The sequence below is a fragment of the Chrysochloris asiatica genome, unplaced genomic scaffold (genome assembly GCF_000296735.1).
Source record: "Chrysochloris asiatica unplaced genomic scaffold, ChrAsi1.0 scaffold00167, whole genome shotgun sequence".
NCBI classification, from domain to species: Eukaryota; Metazoa; Chordata; class Mammalia; order Afrosoricida; family Chrysochloridae; genus Chrysochloris; species Chrysochloris asiatica.
In genome coordinates, this window is record NW_006408685.1 from 6,952,635 (window position 1) to 6,964,100 (window position 11,466).

Sequence of the window (11,466 nt, forward strand, 5' to 3'; positions counted from 1 at the left end):
AAGATGAGGCTTTCTACTCCCGTAAGGATTTACACCCTCGGAAACCCTGTACAGGGTCGCTATGGGTCGGAACCGACTCGACGGCACTTAAAAAACAAACAAAAATCAGGAGGGAACAGTCGCTGGAGAAGGATATCATGTTTGGTAAGATGGAAGGTCAGAGAAAAAGAGGAAGACCCCCAATGAGATGGATTGGCCAAATGGCCGCATCGATGGACTGAAGTGTGGTGGCGATAGTTAGTTTGGCCCAGGATTGGACATTGTTTCGTTCTCCTGTGCATAAGGTCACTATGAGTTGGTACTGAATCGATGGCACCTAACAACAATAACAGCAACAACAACCCCCATTTTACGTATGCATTGTCTAAGCTGCCCCTCCCTTTCAACCCTATATACAGAGGTTATTGGGTTGATATTTGATGTGAAGATTCCTTCCCTATCAGTTGGTTTTTTGAGCCACCATGTATTGCTCAATTGCAAATTCAAACTGAAGCTATAGAAAATGAAAACAAGCCCACGAGAGTCAAACTACGATCTTGAGTATATCCCACCTGACTATAGAGTTCATCTGAAGAACAAATTTGATACATTAAACACTAAATACTGGACCAGAACAGTTGTGGGACGACATCAAGAACATCTTACGTGAAGAAACCAATATGTCATTAAGAAGACTAGAAAGAAGGAAAAAATCAAAATGGATGTCAGAAGAGAACTTGAAATTTATTCTCCAGCATAGAGGTTTTACAGAAAGTGGAAGAAATGAAGAAGTACAAGAGCCGAACAGAAAATTTCAAAGGTCAGTTCGAGAAGACAAAGTCAAATATTACCACAAAATGTGCAAGGATCTGGAATCAGAAAACCAAAAAGGAAGAATACACTCAGAATTTCTCAAGCTGGGGCAAGTAAAGAAAAAAATTCAATCCTTGACTTTTGTTATTGAAGGATTCTCTGGGCAAATTTTAGAATGATGTACAAAACATCAAAAGAAGATAGAAGGAATACACAGAGTCACTGTACCGAAAGGAAACTTGCTTTTCAGCCGTTTCAGGAGGTAGCATATGATCAAAAGCCAGTGGTACAGAAAAAAGGAGTCCAAGCTGCATTGAAGGAATTGGCAAAGAACAAGGCATCAGGCATTGATGAAATAAAAATTGAAATCTTTCAAGAAAGTGAGGCAGCACTAGAGGCAATTTGGAAGACAACTATCTGGCTGACTGATTGGAAGAGCTCCATATTTGTGCTGTTTTGAAAGAGAGGTGACCCAACAGAATGCGGAAATTATCAGACACTATTTTTGATATCCCATGTGAGTAAAGTTTTACTACAGGTAATACAGAAACGGCTGCAAGCATACATTGCCAGAGAACTTCCAGAGGTTCAAGCTGCATTCAGAAGAGGCCGTGGAATGAGGAATATCATTGCTGTTGTCCGATGGATCATGACTGACAGCAGAGAATACCAGAAAGATGTTTACCTGTGCTCTTTGACTATGCAAAGGCTTTGATTGTGTGGATCATGACAAGTTATGGAAAACATTTTGAAGTAAGAATATTCCAGAGCGCTTAATTGTGCTCATGAGGAATCTGTACCTGACCCAAGAGACAGTTGTTCGAACAGAACATGAGAACACTGAATGGTTTAAAGTTAAGAAAGGTGTGTGACAGGGTTGTATTCTTTCACCATACTTATTCAACCTGTAAGCCGAGCAAATAATTCGAGAAGCTGGGTTCTATGAAGAAAAACGTGTTTGGTAGAAGGCTTATTAACACCTGTGATATGCAGATGATACAACTTTGCTTGCTGAAAGTTAAGAGGACTTAAAATATTTACTGATGAAGATCCAAGTGCACAGACTTTGGTATGGATTGCATCTCAATGTAAAGCAAAAAAAATCCTCCTTACTGGACCAATAAACAACATTTATATCCATGGAGAAAAGATTAAAATTGTCACTGACTTCATTCTTCTTGGATCAACTATCAACACTCATGGAAGCAGCAGTCAAGAAATCAAACAACATATTTCATTATGCAAATCTGCTGCACAAGACATTTTTAAAGTGTTGAAGAGCAAAGATGTCAGCTTGAGGACTAAGGTGTTCCTGACTCAAGCCATGGCATTTTCAGCAACCTCATATGTATGCGAAAGTTGCACGGTGAATAGGGAAATCTGTAGAATAATTGATGCTTTTGAGTTATGGTGTTGGAGGAGAATATTGAAAGTGCTTTGGGCTGCCAAAAGAGCCTATGTGTCTGTGTTGTAAAAGTGCAGTCCACGTGCTCCTTGGATGCCAGGATCACCAAACTTCGTCTCTCATATTTTGGACATATTGTCACAAGGGATTGATTGCTGGAGAAGGATATCCTGTTTGGTATGGTAGAGGGTCAGAGAAAAAGTGTAAGACCCCTAACGAGATGGAATTGCAAAATGGCAGCATCAATGGGCTCAAGCTTGGCAACAATTGTGATGTTGGCCTAGAACTGGGCAGTGTTTCATTCTGTTGTGCATAGGGTCGCTATGAGTCAGTACCAACTCGATTGAACCTAACAACAACAACATCCATAAATATAGGTCAAGTTCATCAAATTTTAGGAATTTAAACTTGTCTCCTTTATAAAATAAAACAGAAACCAATTTTTTAAAATCTTCCTCCAGTTGAGTTCTGATCATCAAGCCATTGAAGCTAGGTTGAGTTTATAGTATCTACAACTTTGGGAATTCTTGAAGATAGTACCCACTCACTTCATATTAGCTATATACTTTGCTCTCAGCTCTAGCCCTCTGTGATGGTGCCCTTGTCCATGGTGTCAGGGGTTCCAGTTCTCACCATGCTTTGGACCAACGAACACTTCCTATTCTTTCTCTTATCTCCAGGTCAATGGGTGTCTATTAAATTACCTTTATTTTTTAATGTTCTATGAACTCTTATGACTATCCAGTGATAAAATGTCTTTATACTAGATCATATTTCTCTTCCTTAATTTTCAGACACCATAGATTGTGATTTGGCAGACCTTTCCTGAAAAGAGCCAGATAGTGAATATTTTGGGCCATAAATAATATGTAAACTAAAGCTTGTGACTTTGTTCCAGTAAAACTTAACTTTGCATAAACATAGCTTCCCTACCTCTTATATAAATCCTCTATACTATTTCCTAAAGTAGTGGTTAAAGAGTAAGAATGTTTTTCTACTGTGCTTTATATATCAAAATAATTGTATTTTTATTGCCACTTTTATTTCTTTCCTAGAGTCAATTCTTTTATACAGTATCTCATAAAATGTAAGCTATCTAAATGAAAGGAAAACAATTTACAACATTGTAATAATTATATACAAGTCTTCCTACCATCATTTTCTTTGGGTGTATTCCCACAATACTTTTCTTCTTTGGCAGTTTTTTTTTTTTTTTTTATATATATTGTCTCAAATATTCAGCAAGAGACTGTCTTAATGGAAGTATACAAGTCACATATTTAATATAATTCATCCATAATAGCAATGCTGTAAACAGTTTGCAATGTCACAAGGTTTGTTAAGGATTCTCAAAGACTAACTAGAAATCATGTTAGTAATGCTCCTCTTGTAAATTACCTTCTATGTATCCTTTGTTGTTTTGTGTTTAAGTAAGTATTTGATAGTTATTGGTATTGTTTTAATACTGCAAAACTTCAATTTTTAAACAATATTTTTCAGGTGCATGGTCTTAAAATGGTTGATGAACCCATGGAAGAAGAAGCAGATTCTTATCATGTAAGTACACTTTCATTAAATATTTTACTTTACTTTTGTTGTTATTGTTAACAATATTCATAGCAGAACAGGCCACTTACAAATTTCTGTGTACATAATTCAGTGACACTGATCATATTCTTCAAGCTGTATAAACCGTTCTTGTCCTTTTTTTCTGTTTTTCCCCCTTTAAAATAGACTAACTACTGCCCATGTGTTTCCTACTTAATTTTTCTCATTGCTGTTGTTATTTTGGTTTCATACAGATAGATCTTTAAAGAGCACAACAAAGGCCAACATTATTTACTAGTTAAGTTACTGTAGTTTGGCTTTAGGAAGACTTTAGTGGGGGATTTTGGTTTTAAATTTAAAAGATTTTCTCAGGACAGTGCTTTCAGGGTTTATTCATCCTCTATAGCTCCACAAAGTCTGGGGTCCATAAGAATTTGAAATTATAGTCTGCATTTTCTCCATTTTCATCTGGATTTTTCTATGGCATCTTTGATCAATTTTTTTTAGTAATAGTAGCTGGGAACTATCCAGTAGTTTTGGTCTCATAGCAGTGGAGGCAGTTATTCATGGAAGCAATTAACCATATATTCCATATCCTCCTTTTACTCCTGAAGATCAAAGACTGTTGCCTTCGGTATGGATTGTAAAGTAAAAATCCTCACAAATGGACTGATAAATAACATCATGGTAAATGGAGAAAGATTGAAGTCAAATAGTTCATTTTACTTGTAACCTTAATCATCACTCATGTAAGCAGTGGTCAGGAAATCAAGTGATGTATTGTGTTAGGCAAATATGCTGCAAAAGATCTCTTTAAAGTGTTAAGAATAATGATGGCACTTTGAGTACTAAGGTGCACCTGATCTAATCCATGGTATTTTAATTTGCCTCTTGTGCAAAATGGAAGGTCAAGGGAAAAAAGAGAAAGGCCCTAAATGGGATGGATTGACACAGTTCCAGTAGCAAACATAACAGCAGTTGTGAAGATGGTACATTGTCAGTTTCGTTCCATTGTATGAGTCGGAACTGATGTGATGGCACCTGACACCAACATTTCCTTACTTTCCGACTTCCTCTGCTGCTCCAGATGAATAGAGACAAATTTTTGTGTCTTGGAAGGCACCTTGAAAGCTTTTAAGATCCTAGGCACTATGCAAGGAACTAGGAGATAGAACAAAGCACCATGAAACCATGACCCTAACCCTTATGTTTGTACATAAACAGCATCAGCAGCTAATCTCTCTTTCTTTTTGGCATTATTGTAAATATATCTATCATAAACTATGCAAATTCAACTTTTTACAAGTGTATAACTTATGAATGCAATGAGATAAATCAACTGTACAACTCTGCCCTTAATAAATACAATTTTTTCCCCATCATTGTACAGTGAAACTCAGTAATCCATAAGAAATTAATCTCTCATTACCTCACCCTGGTAACTGCTAATAAAATTTGGTCTCTATACATTTTCCTGTTCTTGTTTTTTTTATGTAAGTGAGATCATACCATGCTTGTCCTTTTGTGACTGATCTACTTCATTCAGAACAATGTCTTCAAGTTCCATCCATATTGCAGCATATATCAGTACTCATTTCTCCTACTGACTGACTAGTATTCCATTGCATTCTATTTTATGTTATGTATTAGCATAACAACAAAATAATGGGAAATGGGAAAAGCTCAAAGGATATTATTGAAATAAGTTGAAACTGTTGTTGTTGTTAGGTGCCATCGAGTCGGTACCAACCCATAGTGACCTTATGCACAGCAGAAGGAAAGCCCAATCCTGGGCCAGCCTCAGTACTGTTGCCACGCTTGAGTCCATCGATGCTGCCCCTTGGCCAATCCATTGTCCTCTTTTTCTCTGACCCTCCACCTTACCAAACATGATATCCTTCTCCAGCGACTGGTTCCTCCTGACAATATATCCAAAGTATGAGAGATGAAGTTTGGCCATCTAAATCTGTTTTGGAAGAAAGTTGACACTAAGCAATTTTAATTACTAATAAACCAACTACTGTTCAGAAAATAGTATGTACTTTCCAATCTGAAATGATTAACTCTATGGAAATATAATTTTGGCAATATACAGTTTATACATTTTATGTCTAATGAGTGAAATTTTTGCTTGTCAGTTATAATTTGGATTACAGAATCCTCTGAATTAAACTAGCATATGCCTCCAACTTCATGGATGATTTTCTTTGAAAATATTTAGCTACAAGATAACCGAACTAATTTAAAACCAATTCCCATGCTTTCAGAAATGATCACAGTTAAATTATTTCAGAAGTTTCTATGTTCTTTCTAAAGACTACTTAGCTAGTAGGCCATTTTTTAAAGGCTTGTTATATACTTGCCTCTCACTTTGCAAGATCTTTTTATTTATAGTGTGCTGAAAATATACACACCAAAATATTTACAAGCATCACTAACTTCCACATTTAATTTCAGTGGCATGAATTATATTTTTCATGTTTTGTCATCATTATTACTATCGTTTTCCAAAATATTTCACCACTATTCATATAAACTGAGTGCCCTCCAAATAAAAACCCCTCCTTTCCCTGTCCTTCCCTACCCTGGCAACAAATAATAATCATTGGTTTCTATATATTTGCTTATGTCATATTAGCGAGACCATAAAATATTCATCCTTTTGCAACTAGTTTATCTCACCATAGTTTTCAAGGTCCATCCATGTTGTAACATACATCGTAATTTCATGTATCTTTACAGCACATAAGGGTAAGCTAAAAAGTAAGAACACCATACAGGAAGAAAATGAAAGGTCTTTTAAGTAAGAAGGAAAGAAAGAAAAGACCATAATGGGTGTTAGAAGAGATTCTGAAGCAGGCTTTCCAGCATAGAGATGCTAAAGTGAATGGAGGAAATGAGCAAGTAAAATAACTAAATAGAAAATTTCAAAGGGTACCTCAAGAAAGCAAAGTCTAGTGTTGAAATGAAATACACAAATACCTGGAGTTAGAAAACCAAGAGGGAAGAACACGCTCAGCGTTTCTCAAGCTGAAAGAACTGTAGAAACAAAATTCAAACTTTGACTTGAAATATTGAAATATTCTGTGGGCAAATTATTGGATGATGCAGAAAGCAGTAAGGGAAGCAGAAAAGTGTAGCCAGAGTCACTGTACTATAAATAAATAGATGGTGTTCAACCATTTCAACAGGTATCATATGATCAAGAACCGATGGTACTGAAGGAGTCCTAGATGCACTTAAAGTGGTAACAAAAAACAAGGCTCAAGGAATTGACGGAATGCATATTGAAATCTTTCAGCAAACTTATGAAACACTGGAGTTGCTTACTCATCTATGCCAAAACTTGGGAAGACAGCTACTTGGTCAACTGATTGTGTAGATTAAGAAGAGAGGTGACCCAACGGAATGTGGAAAACATAAGACAATGTCATTAATATCACATGTAAATAACACTTTGCTAAAGATAATTAAAAGCGGCTACAAAAGCACATCAAGTCGGAACTGCCAGATCTTCAAGCCGCATATAGAAGAGGATGTGGAATGAATGATATCATTGCTGATGTCAGATGGATCCTGGCTGAAAGCAGATGATATCAGAAAGATGTTTACTTGGTCCCTTATTGATTGTGCAAAGACTTTTGGCTGTGTGTGTTATGCCAAGATATGGATGGCATTGTGAAAAATCTGTATTCCAGAACAATTAATAGTGCTTATGAAGAAACTATACACAGACTAAGAAGCAATCAGTAGAATAGAACTGAATGGTTTAAAATCAGGAAAGGTGTGTGCAGTCAGGGTTGTATTCTTTAACCATACTTATTCAGTCTGTATGCTGAGCAAATGATTCTAGAATCTGGTTTATATGAGGTGGAACATGGCATCAGGATTGGAAGAAGACTCATAAAAGACCTTAGATATGCAGATGATACAATCTTGCTTGCTCGAAGTGAAGAAGAGTTACAATACTTACTGATAGAAGATCAAAATCACAGCCTTTGGTATGGATTGCATCTCAATGTAAAGAAAACAGAAATCCTCACAAGTGGACCAATAAATATACTCATTATAAATGGAGATCAGATTGATGTTGTCAGTGACTTCATTTTGCTTGGATGCATAATCAACTCTCATGGAAGCAGCAACCAAGATATCAATACCACATTACATTAGATACATTTGCTGTACAAGAGCTCTTTAAAGTGTTAAAGAGCAAAGATATTCAGTTTGAGGGCTAAGGTGTGCCTGACTCAAGCTGTGGTATTTTATTTTTTTAAGCTTTACATCAGTTTTACATTCAGCAAATCATGGCAATGATTGCATGTACCTTCAGTACCTTCAGCCAACAGTATTTATCTGTTAATTTTTTTTTTTTTTTGATGTACACATACCACATTGAAAATATTTATCATTTAAATGTCCAAAGGGCACATTTTGCTAGCCAGCTTCCTGCCCGCAGGCACATTGCCTTTCTCAGTCCATGGGCCTATAGACTTCTGCTGCTCTGTCTCTCTTTGCTGTTGCTTCTGCAACCATCTCTATTGTCTCTGCTTTTCTGCTCTATGCTATTGCTTCTGCAACAATCTCTGTTGTCACTGCTTTTCTGGTTAGGATCCCTCATTCCTCTTATGTTAATTTCCTCTATATGGTCCTTGGGCCCTTTTACTGATATGACCGACTAACTGCTCCATCATTTCAGTTACACTTCTACATTTGCAGTTGTGGCAGTCACCATTAGACCTGATAACATTTACTCACAATTGAATCATAAAATTAGCAGACCCATCTGGAAAGAAGAAAACTATTCAGTAGGGTTTCTATTTTATTCCCCTCATTCTGACACTAAACACCCTCATGAAAGCTTGTAAGCCAGCTTATTTGTGCTTTTATAGCCTCTCAGTTTTGATAGCCGAAGTCTAAGTTGCCCATGCCTATCAACCCAGTGTACTGAGGAAACATGTTTGATCTTTGATATGAAGAATCCTACCCTATTCAGTTGGAGTTTAAGGCTGCTTCATTCATAAAGGTAAGGTCATATTGTAAAAATTTATACTTGCTCCCTGTATCTTATTTCTTTATCTGATCAAACTCTGCTCATCAAACCATCCAAGCTAATTAAAATGGGTACTATCTGAAAGTTTGGGAGTTCTGGCACGGTTTCCCCCTCTTCAGACCAGCTGTCTGCTTCACTCTTATCTCTAGCTCACAGTGTCTAGGTCAGTGTCCATGATCTCAGAAGTTCACATGCCTCTGTGAACTTCAAACCAGCCAATCCATCCTCTTCTCTGTCTTATCTCAAGGTCATCAGGTATCTATGGAAAATAGCCCATCTTAGCCCATATCTCCTTTGCTGCATTTCTCTAACTTCCACTCACAAGTTGACCAGGATGATCCCAAACCATGATATTTTCCATAGCCTTTTATGCATTTCAAAGTTGGACAACTTTTAGGTAAACCCTAGAAGAATTGATTTATTTGATGAATGGTACTGGAAAATAATACATACAGTACCATGGACTACTCTGGAGACATGTCCCTGGTTCCTTTCAGCATCTGTAGGCCCCAGCATCCACGTGTCTTGGGATCAGTGTTGTTGTTGTTGTTGCTAAGTGCTTTAGAATCAGTTCCAACTTATGGTGACACTTTATAGGGTTTCTAAGGAGCAGGTGGTGAGTTTGAATGATCAACCTTGAAGTTCAAACCAACTTGTGATCCAGTGCTTTATTCTACAGTAACACATCAGTGTTTTCCTGGATCCAGGAGTCTCACAGTGCAGGGACCTCAGGTTCTAATGATGCATTCTACTCCTAGCTCTTCTTTCTTTCTTCTTTTTTTTTCTTTTCATTTTATTGTGAATTGAGTGATAGTTTACATGTGAGAACATCAGCTTTACATTCATGCTATCATATTTAATTTCATTGCAATGATTATGATCCCCTCGATGCTTCATCATTCAACAAACAGCGTTTGCTTCCATTCCCTGTGGGGTTTTTTTCTTTGGGGGGGGGGCGGGGGGGATGTACACCGAAGCACTCAGGAATTCAGGAATATATAACCATTAAAAAAACCAAAGGGTACACCCCGCCGATGCCTGTCCTCCAGCCGTCAGCACACAGCCCCTCTCCCGGCCAGAGTCCAGAGTCCCCAGCTGCTCCATCTCTCCACATCACTGTCTCTGCCTCACTTTCTAGCATCACTGCTTCTCTGAATTGGGTACTGCAAAGCGCTCTTCTCCCTTAATGGCCCCAGGGTCTTCCGCACACGTAATGCAAGATCAACCACTCCACTCCTTTACATTTGCAACACTCACAATAAGTCCTAATAGCAATTATTCATTCTTTAACCACAAGTGTTTTAGCTCCATCTTTCACCAGCCCCGTCCAGACTGGTTGGAAACCACTCAGTGGAGAGTCTCCCTTCCCCCCCACTCTCTAAAACAAGGCTCCCTTTTGAAAACTTGTAAGTCAGTCACTTTGTGCCTTTGTAGCCCCCCACCCCCATTTTGGAGTTCTGATGTGGCATTGTGGGTTAATGTGCCAGACTGCAAAGCCATTTGAACTGCAAGGTTGGCAGTTCAAGCTCATCAATCACTCCTCAATCGGAACTGACTCGATGGCACTTAACAACAACAACAACCCCCATTTTGGGTATCCAGTGTCTAAGTTGCCCATCCCTGTCAATCTTGTGTACTGAAGAGGTGGGAATCATACTCGCTGTAAAGATTCGTTCCCTCTGTTATGCTACTATATCAATAAGTATAGTTTCAAGTTCATCAAAGTGTAGCAGATTACTCTTTTTTTTTTTTTTTTTTTAAATCTCTTCTTTATTCTTCTAGGCAAGTTCTGATCATCTAGCCAAGTTCTGATCATCTAGCCATTGAAGCCAGGTCAAATGGGTACTATCTGCAAATATGGGTGTTCTTGTGCATCTCCCCTCACTTCATATCAGCTTCACTCTGGATCCACTCTAGTCCTCTGTATCCATGTCCCTCTCCCTGGGCCAAGGAGTCCTCAGGTCTTGCCATACTGCTGGCAACCAAGTCTCAATTCAGGTTGTAAAGGGCCTATTGAATGTGGTCAGACTTAGCTCACAACTTCATTGCTGTTTTTGCCACACAAGCCCTTATCGATAGACCAACATGGTCACCAGCAAGACCACATGCCTACTCATGTATTCCCCTTGAGTCTCACTCTTGGACTTGGGTTTGCCCTGAGGGGACCTGATCGCTTGGCTTGATGGCTCACCGGCGAACAACTTGCTTGTTCTTATAGTAGTCAGTCGGACTGCCATTATTGTTTTTTTTTTTTCCTGCTGGTCTTTCTTTCAATACGTATCATCTGTTCTTCTAGCCACAGTTCTTCTGGTCTGCTTGTTGCTTCAAGTGGAAATGTCCCACCTCAGAAGATTCTGAATGGGGATCAGGATTCCACCTGTGGTCTTATGCAGTGCAAAGGCTCCACAGGAAGCCTCCTTCACTGAGCAAGTTCTAGCCCCATTTTAGATATTCCAGTTAGTTACAGGCTGAAGACAGACTTACAAGCTTTATATAATAAATGTTCTGGCTATTCCTTTCTCTCCCCCTCAAGTGTTTATTTTACAATAGTAGGCAAGGGAAACCAAGAATCTAAAGACAGCCAAGCTATAGCAAGAGGACAGACACTTCTCCCTCTTCGGAGCAACCCTGCCTGAGGGAGCCAGCATTCACCGAGGACCCATCTGAA

General features: G+C 38.3%; 1 protein-coding gene across 1 annotated transcript in view; it reads left to right on the forward strand.

Annotated features, from left to right (window-relative positions):
- Nucleotides 1-11,466, forward strand: part of RPS6KA6 (ribosomal protein S6 kinase, 90kDa, polypeptide 6) — a 411,979-nt gene that overhangs the window by 84,271 nt on the left and 316,242 nt on the right. The window contains exon 2 of the mRNA XM_006871313.1: nt 3,698-3,754. Coding sequence (XP_006871375.1) covers nt 3,698-3,754 — 57 coding nt within the window. The remainder of the gene's footprint in view (nt 1-3,697; nt 3,755-11,466) is intronic.